The 14,963-nt window shown below is 42.6% G+C and overlaps 1 protein-coding gene across 2 annotated transcripts; it reads left to right on the top strand.

The window, feature by feature from the left end:
- Positions 1-710: 710 nt before the first annotated feature.
- optn (optineurin) lies at positions 711-14,510 on the top strand. 2 transcript variants are annotated; one of them, XM_035426723.1, is made up of 16 exons: positions 711-869; positions 2,006-2,179; positions 3,429-3,628; positions 4,108-4,266; positions 5,932-5,987; positions 6,100-6,225; positions 7,128-7,266; positions 8,979-9,094; positions 9,529-9,678; positions 9,920-10,004; positions 10,444-10,535; positions 10,953-11,037; positions 11,359-11,514; positions 11,762-11,904; positions 12,530-12,624; positions 13,078-14,510. In XM_035426723.1, exons 2-16 carry the CDS (start codon positions 2,026-2,028, stop codon positions 13,197-13,199), a joined length of 1,878 nt encoding a protein of 625 aa, XP_035282614.1. In that variant the 5' UTR covers positions 711-869; positions 2,006-2,025; the 3' UTR covers positions 13,200-14,510. The 2 variants fall into 2 exon arrangements, with proteins under 2 accessions (XP_035282614.1, XP_035282613.1); XM_035426722.1 differs by having other exon boundaries at positions 9,920-10,010.
- The last annotated feature ends 453 nt before the right edge of the window (positions 14,511-14,963 follow it).

Here is a 14,963-nt window from a genome sequence, read left to right as displayed (position 1 = left end):
CAAACAGTGAAACTGTTCAAACGCCTACTGTTACTATAAAATGAGATAAAATAAAGTGCGCCTTTCACATTGAAGTCAACCTCGTAATGGGTCTAAAAGGGTTAAAGTTTCCCTTCTGAAGCGGAGCTATAACCACATTGAACGCAGGCTGCCCTCCCCTAAGTGTAGTTCCTCATGTGATGTATTCAACAATCACTTGCTCTGATACAAATGAGAATAATTACTCAGGAGAATTACAGTGGTTATTAATTCCGATTTGTTTGCAATTCATAGGATGCACTGCCATCCAGTGGTGTCTGTCAGAAGGCTGCACTTAAGTGTGCAATGTAGTGGGCCTAGACGTGTCTGGGCAGTTCTGTGATATGATTCTGGGTAGCTGATACATCATTGTTTCTTTTCTATTTGGTTGTTTTGTTTCTTTTATAATCCCATTCTCGGTATTAAGAAATGTTACATTCAACTGTTGGTATACAGTTAACCTGTTTGTGGATTTGAATGTAAATCAATTTCATTTTTATCAAAATAAATTCATATTTTAATTACACACATAAATGAATAACCCCTGTAGCACTAAATTGTCATGCATTGCCTTTTTTTCGGTTGGTGCTTTCAAATGACCGGCAGATGTCAACAACAGCAAGGTCGTGCTTCATGGGAAATCCCCCAAGAAAAAAAATGGATGGCCTCTGAATATGACGCAATTGTCATGTGATCCAGGAGGAGTTCCAGGACGATGAGACGTCAAAACCAGGAAATAGGACTTGGGCTAGTTTTTCGGAGTACAGTGGTTTGAGTGTTGAATTCGTATCCTAAATATAATTTTGTTTGTTTGTTTGACTAGGCTGCTTTAAGGAAATACGCCATCGCTCGTGAGTAAAATCGTAAATATCGTCTCCCAGGTTATATCGATAATGGTGTCGTGAAAATAGAACCGAGCCACTAGCATAGGTGTATTGCTGTCAACTAGCTTGCTTGATCGTGAGAAAATTTGTTGCTGTGTTTCTCTGTTAACGATTAAGTTTAAACTGTATTTTTGTAAGGCTGGAATTAAAGACTTCCGAGAATTCACGTTGTCATTTAACAGCGAAACTCTGTTTTTGAATCTGATTTGGGCCGTAATGAAATCGAAAGAGAGACTAGTTTCGAATGAAAACATTACGCAGTAACTAATGTGAGCTTATTGAATTTGAACACCTATGAATTCGAGTATATTGCTTGTTGTTCTTCAGTTATTTAACTGGTTAAGATTGGAACATGATGCATGTCCATATATTTTAAACTTTTTTTCTTTGAATTTCGTGTTATTTTGTGAAACAAGCTCTTTATCACTGTTACAGATACTGAATGCCACACCCGGCTATCTAAAATATTAAACTCACAATAGTTTTCAAAGCTATCAAAGGGCTCTAACTCAAGTAGTCTAAATATAAGTGACATTGGTCATAATGTTTACCTGATACATGCATGAAACTGGCTTTGTTCTGAAGTAGGCTGTACATATCCCAATAACATCACACCAATCAATATTTTAAAGTGACACGTACCTCCATAGAAATAACCCAATAATTTTTTTCATTGGCTAACTGCCAATAATGGTGACTGGCAATACTGTTCTAGCGCACCAATCCATTTCATCCTTACGTCCCACTACACCTGAAATCATCCTACTGTTTGCAGAAGTTTTTTATAGTGGTATGATGATCGCCATTTTCCCGGTCTGTGTTTTCTTCTCTGGTGCTGTTAAATTAAAGAAGTTGAACAAACCCAGACATTTATTAATCTAAATTACAAACAAAAACACACAAAGTTCACCAAAACCAAAGCTCTCCACACAAATCACAAGCCCCAAAAGAAAATCTCCCCTGCCTCATACTACTGGGCTTATATTGGGCCACAGGCAGGTGGAAGCAATCAGGCAATTAAGCAGTTAAGCAACTACCTCCACCTGCACTACCCAGGCAAGCAGAGGCAGGGGACGTAACAACATTCTTATTTGGGATTCCAGGAAAATAAAGTTGAAACAGGATGGCTTCAAATCCCCCAGTGGAGAATGGGGCCATTCAGGGCCCTTCCCGTCACAAGCCTGGGGACGGGGACTGCCTTGTTCCCAAGACGGGCACTCTGGAAGACACCATCCAGCAGATGAAGGTCCTTATAAAGGAGAACAGTGAATTGAAAGGTGAGTGGCTTCCATTTCGCACTCACGGCCTGCGCTGTACAAAGGCCATTCTATGAATCATCTAAGTAGTCAAGATAACTATGAAGATTTGTTATCTTTGAAGGTTTTACCTGCGTGCCCATTTCATAGTTTGGCAGATCTCAATATGTAGTTTGCCATGGATAGTGGTATTTGTCAATAGAATCAAGATAACAACTCGTTCTCTCGCTGCTCGGTACACAGGGTCTTTTGCGTTATATGCAAACTTATGTCTTTTTGTGGGAATTTGCGTCAGTGTTTGGGTGGAGGACACAGATTCAAAAGTGATTTGAGGAATGAGCAGGAAACTTTGGGTATTATGAGTACCCATCAAAAATATATGAAAAGTCATTCATATTCATATGTAATGCCTGCTGACAACAATTAGATTTCTTCATATGGTCTCACTGATAAACTAGATCCAAGATATTCCTTCTTTAAAAAAATGTGATTTTTCGATTTCTGAGTGTAAGTCAGAAATAAACTTTATTTAAAATGACAAAATTATACCAACAGTATAACACCACATTTCAGTGCAGCAAATCCCTCTTTTAAAATAGAAAAAAAAAAACTTATCAAAGACATTTTTCTGCTGTTGGTCCAAATTACTCTGCACTCTATCAGTCCATTGTGAGGCAATAGAAGTACCGGATGAATGTGATCCAGTGGCTGGATCATTAAAGGGCCTCTACAGCAAACAGCTAGAGTGCATTCAGAAGGGAGCTGTGTCACAGAACATTCCGCAAAGGGTCTGATGGGAAGTGTAGTCCAGAGCATATCAATGGATATGACCCTATTTACTCTTGTCCTTTTATGCAACGCATATGTATATCCAATTTCCTACATATATCCAATATACAAAATCTGATATGTGCCACATTTAACTGTGGTCTAAATACAAGAAATCTAATTTGGATTGGGTTTTTCCAAATCTTAGTTGATTTGTAATTATATCCAATTTCCTTTACAGAAATTGGATATATTGCAATATTTATGCAATATCCAGAGTAAAGCTTATGGATAAATATATTTTACAGAAATGTAATATCTTGAAGTCGCAATAACTTGTATATTTGCCAATATATTGTGAAACCTTGCTTATGTTTTGACATTTACTTTTTAGATTTACTTTTTCATCATTATTTCCGAGTGTGCAGAGAATATGAATCATGCAGTCTCTGCTGGAGTGTACTCTGTCTGTAGTGTATTGACAAGATTTGCATCCCTGCAGAGGCCCTGAAGCAGACGAGCACCACCATGAAGGAAAGGTTCGAGGGGCTGTCCGCCTGGAAGGACAAGCAGAAGGAGGAGAGGGACTTCCTGGAAGGGAAGCTGGTGGAGGCGAAGGAGCGCGTGACCGTGCTCACCAGGCGCAACGAGGACCAGAGGAAGAGGATACAGGCTCTGGAGGGCGCTGAAGGGGCAGAGGAGGTGAGGTCATCCACCTGCAATTCGAGCTCGTGAGGAACTGCTGTTCCCTCTTCAGTCGAGTTCTGGACTCGGGGTCCCATAGGTGCATTGGGTACCTTCCTAACCAGTGGCACACTTTTTTTGATTGCAGTGTCATCATGTACACCCTTTAATATTAGAAATGTTTTTCAGGGTCTTGCTTGTCAAGTGCTTTGACCATGAGGGATATAGATAGCCATGTCTTCACAAACCATTCTAGATCAGCCACAGCTAAGCAGCCTTAACCCATTTGTTGGTGCAAGATCACAAATTATGTGACTAGAATGTTCTTAAACTGAACATTCTGGTGCTGATGTAACAATCACTACCGGTAATTGACAGCAGTGGAGTTCTGGAACACTGTCTTAGAATGTTGGAAAAAACGTTCCAAAGAACATGCTCTTCAACAGCGGGATCAGTGAGTGGGTTGGTTTGACGTGGCCCTGTGGCCTTGTTCTCAGGGGGAGACGAGCCATTGGGCTTTAGAGCTGGAGGCCCTGAAGGCTCAGATCGTGAGGCTGCAGGCGGAGAAGAGCGACTTGGTGGCCATGAACTCCGAGCTGCAGCTGAAGATGAGGCCCAGCTCGCCCGACGACTCCTTCATCGAGATCAGGATCGCGGTGAGTCACGGGCACCCGCAAAAAAAAAAAAAAAACAGAAAAACACACTTGCTCTCGGAAACCTCCGCACGCCTCAGATTAGCCTGAGATTAGATTACTTTCAGTAACGTCAGGTAATGGTGACAAATTGACTTTGGATACTAAAGATGGTGTATGTCTGTGTTATGTGCTCGCTCGCTGTATTATGTAAATGCTAGAGGGAGTCCTATAATGTAAGCAGTTCAACGTAAAATGTGCAGCTTTCAGTCTGGGGTTTCAGTATGATTCTGACTTTTATTGGCCACTCAAATGTTGATGTTTTAATAAAATCAAAAATATGCCAGGTTTGAAGAGAATGTGTTGATTGGTTAATGAAAATATAATGGTACAATTTCCTGTTTCCTTGTCGGAAAGTGTGTGCACATCTCTTGCCTGAAGGAAAGTGGAAGTGGAGTCATCCAGTTGGCATTTTCAGTTTCTCGCATCATGTGTGACAAATTGTCACACGATCATTCATTTCCATTTATTTCTCTTGACAGTCTTAGTACAAGGAAATTATAATTCAGCGTATGGATTCAACTTCCTTGTTGTGAGAACAGTGCTAAATTTAAGTTGTGCCAGTACTAAAGTTTAAATCCTGTATTCCATTTGATAGCTGCTGTGAGTCTAAGAGAAAATATTAATTAGATAAATGAAATGCTATGTGCATGTCAGTGATTTTCTGTGGAGCGTTTCTTCAAACCTGCGAAAACATTCATTTGTTTTGGTTTGCAATAATATTAACAATTCCTGCTTGTTCCTCGTGGAAATTATTTGCAGAGGGACTGCTGCTCAGGATAGCTTACTAAGCACTTCAGGTTCTACACTGTAATAGATGTGATTAATTGTCCATAGCTAGCCACTTGAGATGCCAGAGACTTTTAATTTGCTGGCTAGCTGTCATATCTGGTGATATATCATAAACTATCGTGAAGATAGATGGGAAGAACAGCACTGCAGCACAGGCCATGAGGGAAATAGATCTTTGGGCCCGGCTACTGAGAGATCGGCAGCTGTTTACTGGTTAACTAAATCTTGCTGCCGTGTGGAGACGGTGGCTAGTTCACCAATAGTGGCTGTGTTATTCAATGGGGCCCATCCGGTCTGTGAGTCGACTGCAGCGACTGTTCTCTGCACAGTGTTGCGCGTTGCAGTCTCGTAGTACTAAGACCTCAACGAAAATGACATTTAAAATGAATGACCGCGTTTTCATTTCCAATATGTCACAGGCGATGCGTCAGACAGGGAATTGAAAATGCAAAGCGGGCGACTGCGTTATCAATTTTCTTTCGGCACAAGATACCCACAAACTCGATACCACCGTTTTATTAACCGTATTAATTTTCTTTTCAGTCGTGACAGCTTTTTGCTTCCTTATAAATTTTAATGAGCATTTTAATAAGTGTTCCATTTATTCGCATCAATACTTCTTTTTGTCTGCATGGATGTGTTTTTCAGTAGGTTTATTTCCATAAAGAAACAATGCATTCGAAATTATTATTTAGACATGCTGAACAATACAAAAAGCATGAGTCGTACAGTCGTTGTTTGTGTGTTATGGGATATGGTAAAAAGGGAAAGAATTCCATAATTCAGTAACTGTTTATTGTATTCCAATTGATGCCTGCGTGATGTTGGTTATTGCAGAAGGGAGAAGTGAACGTGACAAAAGATTTGGAGGATGGACAGAAGGACTCTGAGATGTAAGTTTAAAATGGTCTGCTCATGACTGGTGTTACTAGCGAGCAAAAACTCGGAGGCCCGTAACCACACTAACTGTGGGTGTTGCAATGCTGTTGCTCAACAAACAACCAGGTCTGACTCGACAATGTGCCGGCAAAAGTCCGAGGAGCTGACCGTGAGCCAGCTGCTGCAGTCCCTGCGGAAGGAGACTCAGAGGGTGGAGAAGCTGGAACTCGAGCTCCTGGCTGCGAGAGAGAGGTAGGCCCCAGGCCACAGTCCACCCCTTCAAAAGCACCGAGATAACACTCGGCACTTTCCTGGCATAACTTCTATAGCGGCTCTCTCCGGCAAACACAGTAGGCTGTAGTGTGTTGGTAGTCCGTATCTCAGACGAGACGGCAAAAGTTGACAGTTAGCATGACAGGGCTGCGTGCGGCCAGCTGTGTACGACGCAGTTTTTTGAAAAAGTTTTAAGTGCGAGTAAAAGTGGCCAACATGAAGACAACATCAGCACTGGTGGATTTTTGACTACACACGATGCATGCGAAGTTACTTGCTGGACGAATAAAATACTCATTGATGACACTTTATTCTAGTTAAGGTTTCAGAAAATTGGAAATTTTCAGCTTGCAAAGACCTATCAAGAATTGTGGTAAGATGTCAATGTAGAATAATAAAAAAAGTAGAGCCCACACCCTTTTGGTAAATTCATTTATCTCACTTTAAAAATAACAATCTGCCAGTCAAGGCCGTTTGTCAGGTCTAAAACAAACAGATAAAGGCTAGACCTATAAACAGCAAAGGTAAAGGTCGTTTATATTCATTATAAGTAGCAAAGGTGAAAGGTGTGAATTAAGACTACACAGGGTGTAATCTTAACCCTCAATTCACCTGTGCTAATTACTCTGGTTCCCACTATAGGTAGAATAGATTTGCCTCTCTCTCATATCTGAGGATACACAATAAAAGGAGATATATATGCTACACATTGTATCATTCTGGACGCTGTGTCAGCCCAGCACCATTTAAGTGCTTGTGAATACAGACTCATACGAGATATCAATGCAGACCATTCAGAACAGAAGAGATGCATATGGGCTTTAATTGTGTTGTGTGCACCATTACATGGAGCTTGGTGACATGAGCTTCTTCTGATACAGGATCTCGGAACTGGAGCTCGAGGCTGTGAAGCAGGTGGAGGTTGAGACTCAGACCACGCTGGCGGGAGGGAAGATGGAGGAGCCTGCGACGGTGTCCCAGCCCCAGGGAGAACCTCCACAGGAGGCTCCCAGGAAGGAGGTATTTTGGGCTGTGGGGGTCAACCGATCGCTAACCACCGAAGCAGGGCCGATCGGCTACGTGGAAAAATTAGAGAACGCGGGGGTTTTTTTTGCGTCGTTTAATTGTGCAACAACTGTTAACCCAATCCATCGCCATCCGTTGACTGTTTATAATGCGTTGATCAGAATCAAGAAACTGTGCAACCACACACAAGTGGTTAACAAATGCAGTTCTTGTGTGCGATAATAAAGGCATTTTTAAATTGCGCAACGTGATGTTCCATCTGTCAGATCAGCCTTCAGAAGATATTTTTTGAGCACGGGTTGCAGTTTCTGCTTCACTGCTGTATTGGCCTTGGTCTCAGTTGTCCGAGCAGATTAAAAAAAAAAAATAAAAAAAAAACTCTGAAATGGGTCGTGATGGCAAGTTATCTCTGAAGGCAGAAATAAAGCAAAAGGTCAAAATGGTTTTTCTGACATCTATTTTTGACGTGGAGCAAGTGCTGATTCAATAACATTAATTGGAAACTTGCCTGTGATTTTACGAGGGATTAATTCTAGCTTGGCGCACAAAGAACTGTGAAGGAACAATGGCTAAAGAAAGGAGCCACTGAGCCGCATGAGATTGATTGCAGGACCAGCAAATGGACCTATTCAATATTTCTTGGAACAGTTTACTATCTCAGTTCGTAGAATTGGACCATTTCGAATGACTCATTTTGATTAAAGTAACACGGCTATCTGACATATCCAAATATTTGTCTCTGCACAGTGAAATAGCCTGGTTAAATTACAGCAGAAAACAAATTACTGGGCCAGCTTCAATGTTATCTAATCCATTAAGCAATTCTAGTTTTGCATGACTCAGCTTGTAATGGAAAATCATTTTTGTCTATTTTGTTAATCCAAAGATACCTCTGTATGGAAGATTTGCATTAACACACAGTTTGAAATATTAAAAATCTGCTTATTTTAAGGTGTGATCTTTATGAATGTTTATTAATATAATCTTTATGAATTGGTCATCAACTGTATTTTGGACAACTTGCATAAAAATAAGTTATTTTGGCACTGGACATTTTGCACATTTATGTCGACACAATTTAACCCTTTAAGGTGTAAGTTCACAGATATGTGATTGGAATGTTCTTAACTGAACATTCTAATGCTGGTGTAACAGCATTCCAGTGTGATTAAAATGTTCTTACCTGAACATTCTAAAGTTTATGTAACTAACTGTCACTACTGGTAATTGAAAGCAATGGAGTTCTAGAACACTGTCTTAGAATTTTGAAAAAACATTCCAAAAGCATACTCTTCAAAGGGCTTAATATGAAGGACCCAGGCAGCACACAGTGTTGCTGTTTCTCTCGTAGTTACAGTTGTGTTTTTTTAGTGTGACTTGTATGCAGTTCTTGTCTGGTTTTTGCAAAGGTTTAACTTGCGCAAAACCAGTTACTGCTGTTTACATCAAGCATGCATTATACAGTTTGGGACATTATAACAACTACAGCCATTGGGATGATGCATAATGAACTGTTAGATACTGTTTTTATCGAATCCTGCAGGCTCTTGACAGGAATCGTATAGTGTAATAATGGCTCAGTACTGGATAGTAACAGACAGCAGGTTTAATAATGTCAAATTAGACTGGAGGCATTGGTGATATTTTCAGGATCATGGCCGTTCATACTCTTGAGTATTTTACCTCCCCTCTGCTCTGTGTTTCAGTCTGATGCCGAGTTGGGGAATCTGAAGGGTCAGATGACCAAACTATTCAAAGACCTGCAGCAGGCTCAGACCAAGCTGGACGATGCAGAAGACATGAAGAAGAGCCTACATGACAGGTAGGAGGAATTTTAGAGCTGTTATCACAAGTACATTTGAAACATCCTATGTAGGTTTTATTTAATTTTCTGGTTTTCTATTGATCAATTACTACTTTCTATATATTGAAATGTTATCATTACCATGTTCTTGCCATGAAATGGCCTTAGATGCCAACATGGCTCTAAATAACAAAAAACAAAACAAACAGGTAGGAGGACAGATGATTGGGCGTGATTGGCCAATAATAACTCTTTCAGCCTGAATTGCATCAGCCTTTTCAGTGTTGCTAGACAAATTATTGTTTCATGAAGACCACGTTGTTCACGTAATAATTTTATACTGTACGGAGCGATTTAGTCAGCCGTTCTACACGGCCCCGTGGAAAGAGTAAGAGAAGGTTCCAGAATGTCGACGTTCAGTGTGCTTAAAAAAAAAAAATGACCGCGTGCAGGTGCAGGGACATGGAGCAGGAGCTGACCATGCTTCGGGCTCAGCTCGTGGAGAAGCAGCAGGTGCAGACGGAGAACAGGCGGCTGAGGCTGCAGCTGGAGAGCGTGCAGACCTCCATCCAGGTGGAGCAGAAGAACGCCGAGGACGAGAGGTACGCGACCGCTGTCACCTACCGAGTGAGACATTCTGCAGTGTGAAAATTTCGGGAATGAAGACGAGCCTCTGATACGGCGCTCCTCACCAGGTGATAACACCGGTGTAACCTCAGAGCTGATGCGATTGGCTGAGATGCTCAGCGGAGGAACGCCATTGGCCCTGCTGCGATAGAGGAGAGTCTGATGAGGACAGAATCCCCACAGTGTTTGTATTAAATGATTCCATTCCCTACATAGGAGCAATGTGACCCAAGTGAAGGACGAATACATCAAGCTTCTCGAGGATTACAATGCGCTGAAGCAGGAAATGAAGACAAAAGAGGTTAGCGTAAGTTTTTTTTAAATTTTTTATTTACTTATTTATTTTGTACGTTGGAACTTTTACCACAGATAACCATGGGTAATGTATCTTGTTTAAGGGAAGTGCTTGTTGTTTAAAGTGTCACATTTAAAAGGAATTTTCTTCTCTGCTTTGTTGCTGTACTTCACTTTAGCCTCAGGACAAGGTACCTACAGTGCCGTGCAGAAGTATTTTCCCCCTTCCTGATTTCCTCTATTATGGCATATTTGTCACACTGAATGGTTTTAGATATTTAGACCAAATGTAATATTAGTCTGACTGTGTGGGGATGCTTTGCTGCCTTGGGACCTGGACAGTTTGCCAGGAAATCCGGAAGGGGGCTAATACTTTTTTGCGGCACTGTGCATTTTGTCTGTTTGTTTGGCAAGTCAAATTCACTGCAGGACTTTTTCTTCTGCAGCAAGTGCAGGCGGAGAATGAAAAGCTCAAACTGCAGGTGGAGAGCATGCAGACCACCGTCAAGATTGAGCAGAAAAGGGCGGAGGACGAGAGGTATGTGACACAGACGACTACAGAGAAAGATATTATCAATTCATCCATCCATCCATCCATCCATTACCTATACCTGCTTATCCTGGGCGGTGTCGCGGGGGGTGCTGGAGCCTATCCCAGCATGCATTGGCCTAGAGGCAAGAATACACCCTGGACAGGCCGCCAATCTATCGCAGGGTGCACACACACCCTTCACTCACGCAAGTGAGACATTATGCAATGTAAAAATTCAGGAATGAAGGTGAAGTACAAATACGGTACCCCTCACCAGATGATCAACCGGTGTACCTCAGCGCTGATGTGATTGGCTGAGATGCTCAGCAGAGGAACGCCATTGGCTCTGCTACGCTAGTGGAGAGTCTTATGAGTACGGAACGGCCACAGTTTTTGTATTAAATGATTCCTTTCTCTTCATAGGAACAATATGGCTCGAGTAAAGGATGAATACACCAAGCTTTATGAGGATTATAATGGGCTGAAGCAGGACATGAAGAAAAAAGAGGTTAGCTGTAGCCAAAACTTTGTAGTTGTTGTTTTACATTGGTCCTTTTACCACGAATAACCATGGGTAATGTGTCTTGTTTAAAATAATTGTTTGTTGTTGAAATGTCACATTTAAAAGGAATTTATTATGTGCCTTGCTGCTGCACTTGCTTCGCTTTAACCCCAGGCATCAATATATCTACTTTGGCCTATTTGTTTGGTCGAGTCAAATTTCACTGTAGGAAATTTCGCTGCTGGGAATCAAGAGCGCTGTACAGTATGTGTTGGCCTGTGCCCCACGGGGTAAATGCTGCATTCTCAATTCCATGCTCGGTCGCAGCCCCCCGTGTCCAAAGAGGAGATAATGGAGCTCCAGGCCAGGCTGGATTCTGCGGAGAAGGCCTTGGCTGCCAAGCAGCAGAAGATCGACGAGATGAAGCAGGAGATCTTCAAGAAGGAGCAGGAGCTGGAGACCATCTCTGTGTTCCAGGCGCAGGTGCTGTAAAAAAAAAAAAAAATCTGTTGGCACTTAAGTGCAAATGAGATTCGGAATCACAAGCAAGGCACGGGGGGGACTCTTCAGTCTGTATTCAACAGAGTGTTCTGGTGGTTGTGCCCGTGAAGGTGTTTGTTCAGGAGAGATGTGCGATGGGTTGAATGGGGAACGGGTATTTAGATGAGACGGGATGGTGCGATGGTGATTGGGGGCAACGGGGTATGACGTCGCCTGTGTGCCTCTCCAGGCGGAGGTGTACTCGTCAGACTTCTACGCGGAGCGGGCCGCCAGGGAGAAGATCCACGAGGAGAAGGAGCGCCTGGCCGCCCAGCTGGAGTTCGTGAAGAAGCAGAACAGCCAGCTGCAGGACGAGATGGAGTCCATGGGGAGGTAGAGCTCCGCCCACTTACTGCTCATCGACCGCCTGACCTGCACAGTCTGCAGTGGTCACCTGACCTGCACGGTCATCTAGTGTCTGTCACTTGCTGTGGTCACCTGACCCGCACGGTCATCTACTGTCTGTCCCTGCTGTGGTCACCTGACCTGCACGGTCATCTACTGTCTGTCACTGCTGTGGTCACCTGACCTGCACGGTCATCTACTGTCTGTCACTGCTGTGGTCACCTGACCCGCACGGTCATCTAGTGTCTGTCCCTGCTGTGGCCATCTTGCCTCTGTGGACTGAGTGTGATATTAGCGGACCTCCTAGCCGAAGCAGGTCGGCGTCTTGTGACTCGTCTGACAGCGCACGTGAGGGCCGAAGTGCCCGTTTCAGTGCCATTTAAGACGCGCTTCGCATTACGCGAGCCAAATCCTGATTACACAGCGCTCAGCGCCCCGCTGTGCTCAGTGAACTGAGAGGAGCGCAGCCGCTTCATTCACAACAAGAGACCCCTCTGTGTTCGTCCCCAGCCCAGCAGGGGCGTAGGCGGTGCTGGAGAGGAAGTCGTCCCGGTGTTGAATTGACGGGCTTCACGCGGTCCTGACGCGGTCCTGACACGGTCTCTTATTGCAGGCAGTCGCTGAACGAGATGCAGAGGCGCCACGAGGTGGCGCGTGGAGCCGGCCCCCGGGGGGGCGGCCAGCAGCACGGCCGGCTGGAGGGCAGAGGTAGGAGGGGAAAAAAAAAAACCACGGCACACCGTACACCGTCTTGCAACATCTTGTACTGTATGGAGCGACTGCTGCTGCCGTGTAACAAAATCATACAGGTTTTTATTGTACATGCCATGTGTGTACTTACGAAAATTAAATGCAGAGATATCAGTCTGGATATTTGCAAAGGACATGTGTGGTGTTGCAAAACCCATCAGTTGGAAAGAAGGAAATTAGTAGGAGAAGGAAAGGAACTAGATTAGGTTTGTTTATTAATTCACTGCAAAGAGCCATACAGAACGCTGCCTGAGCAGCAGTGAGGGCTTGTGTGTGTACAGTGGGCGGGGCTGCGTTGAGAATATCCCCAGAGTGAGGCTGTGCACTTCTTCAGTGTTCACGTGTGCCACGGTGCAGGTAAAACACAGGGGGTGTAGTGTGAGACCTTGCCTGCCCTCTCACCTCTCCCAGGTGCCATGAGCAGAGACTGGGAGCAGCAGCAGGACATCCCCGAGCACGCCTGCCCCAAGTGCAACGAGATCCTCCCGGACCTGGACACCCTCCAGATCCACATCATGGACTGCATCATCTGATCCCGTTGCATAGCGACAGGCCGAGGCAGCGGTATATATATATATATATAGAGCACTGTGCCCAGCCGTGGTGACACAGTTTAACAAAGCACTGTGATTGTACGGGCGCGTAATATTTATATCCAATAAAATACTCATGTAAAATGATAGTATCACAATTATTTCGCTGACAGTGCTTATTCGTTAAGTGGTCTGGGCTTTTCCCAAGCGAAGCAAAGAATAATAGTAATATTATGGGATGTGTAATTTAGTAAGTAACGTGCCTCGCTCATGCCTGTGGTGCAAAGGAGGTGCATTCAGGAGCCTGTGGTGAGACGTGAGAATAAAAGAACAACAATAAAATATATGTTAAAATGCTCGCATTGCTTAGATAAGGTGCAGTATGCAACTTTTTAAAATATGCAAATTTACATGTAGGTGATTAGCCTGTGCAACTAGTGAAAAAAAGAGGATGCAGAGCATAGCTGCAAAGAATACCATTGACTGCAATATATAAACTTTACTGTTGAGGATGCCATCTTTAATTGAAATTAAGGCAATCTAGTTTTGTTCACAATATTTATTTCACCGCTGAAACTGTACTGTCGTATTTTGCTTGGCAACGTATGAAGCTGTATGACATGATTGATGTTTATGACATTCTCAGCGCTTGGAGACCAGGGTCTGTTTCACGTACGTCGCTTAGGAGACCCTGTATAATTTGGAGCGTATCTCATAAAATGATCTCATTAATTCAATTTTCGGGTTTACTTCGCTTCTGAAAACGTGACTTACGATTTGATTAGTTAATCTGGGATTGAATCATCCTGGATAACTGCGTGCACCTGCACCGCTATAAAGGGGAGATGAATTGCACACTGAAAACAGGATCAAACTCCTTATATAGACTCAGAGGGAGGTGGTGTGGTCCTTTGCGGAATCACATGACACATTAAAATCGACGAAAGCAATATGTTTCTGTAAATGCCTGTAAATTTTTACATACTCTCATAATGTAACCTGCTGTATGTGGTTTTTTTATTTTGCATTGGGGTTGCAGATCGCGAAATTATGGCAACACTAGAGAGGGCATATTTTTTTAATCTCTAAAGATCAAGAACTCATCTAGAGAAAACAATTCTAACTAGCCAATCAAACTGAGCCGGAGTGGCCAAAATGAGAGAGGGCTCCTGGCAGGTACTTGCTGATTAATTAAATAGGCCTTGGCTATGCCTACATAAGAAGACTTCCATTCATTTGCTTTCTAATAATGCTGCCACACTGAGACATAAAATTATACTATTTTTTCAGCATGTGACAGCAGCTGTAAAAGGATCTGGCAGCAGGTCAAAGTTAAAAAAATAAATATAATAAAAAATATATTGCAAACAAAGCCTCTTTATTGAAATTCTGATATTTTTGATTAGGTAATGTAGCCTGCAAATTCATGGTTAACCTCACAGCACATTTGGAATTGCTATCAAAACATTTATTTAGTGATTATGTAAATATTACCACTGTGAAACCTGCAACTTGCAAATGATATTATCTGCTTTGAAACCAGGAAATCCGATGAATTTTCCCGATTTATTTCTTTAATTTTTAGTCTCTGCCTTGTTTTAATTTGCTTGTTTATCTACTGTATATATTGTGTTATTTTCTTTGTTTTTATTTTGCTTTTATTGTGAAAAGCACTACGTTGCATTTTATGTATGGAACAAGTGAACAAATAAAATTAATTATATTTTCAGCGTCACCAACTGTATATAAAGTGTAGCAGTGAGA

This window comes from Anguilla anguilla, chromosome 7 (assembly GCF_013347855.1).
Source record: "Anguilla anguilla isolate fAngAng1 chromosome 7, fAngAng1.pri, whole genome shotgun sequence".
Lineage (NCBI taxonomy): Eukaryota > Metazoa > Chordata > Actinopteri > Anguilliformes > Anguillidae > Anguilla > Anguilla anguilla.
This window is presented reverse-complemented; position numbering and strand designations above follow the sequence as displayed.

Coding starts and splice junctions, on each gene's coding strand:
- optn (XM_035426722.1), top strand. CDS start 2,026: ATGGCTTCAAATCCCCCAGTGGAGAATGGGGCCATTCAGGGCCCTTCC. Junction 10,536..10,952: donor AAAAGGGCGGAGGACGAGAG/GTATGTGACACA, acceptor TTCTCTTCATAG/GAACAATATGGCTCGAGTAA. Junction 11,515..11,761: donor TCTCTGTGTTCCAGGCGCAG/GTGCTGTAAAAA, acceptor GTGCCTCTCCAG/GCGGAGGTGTACTCGTCAGA.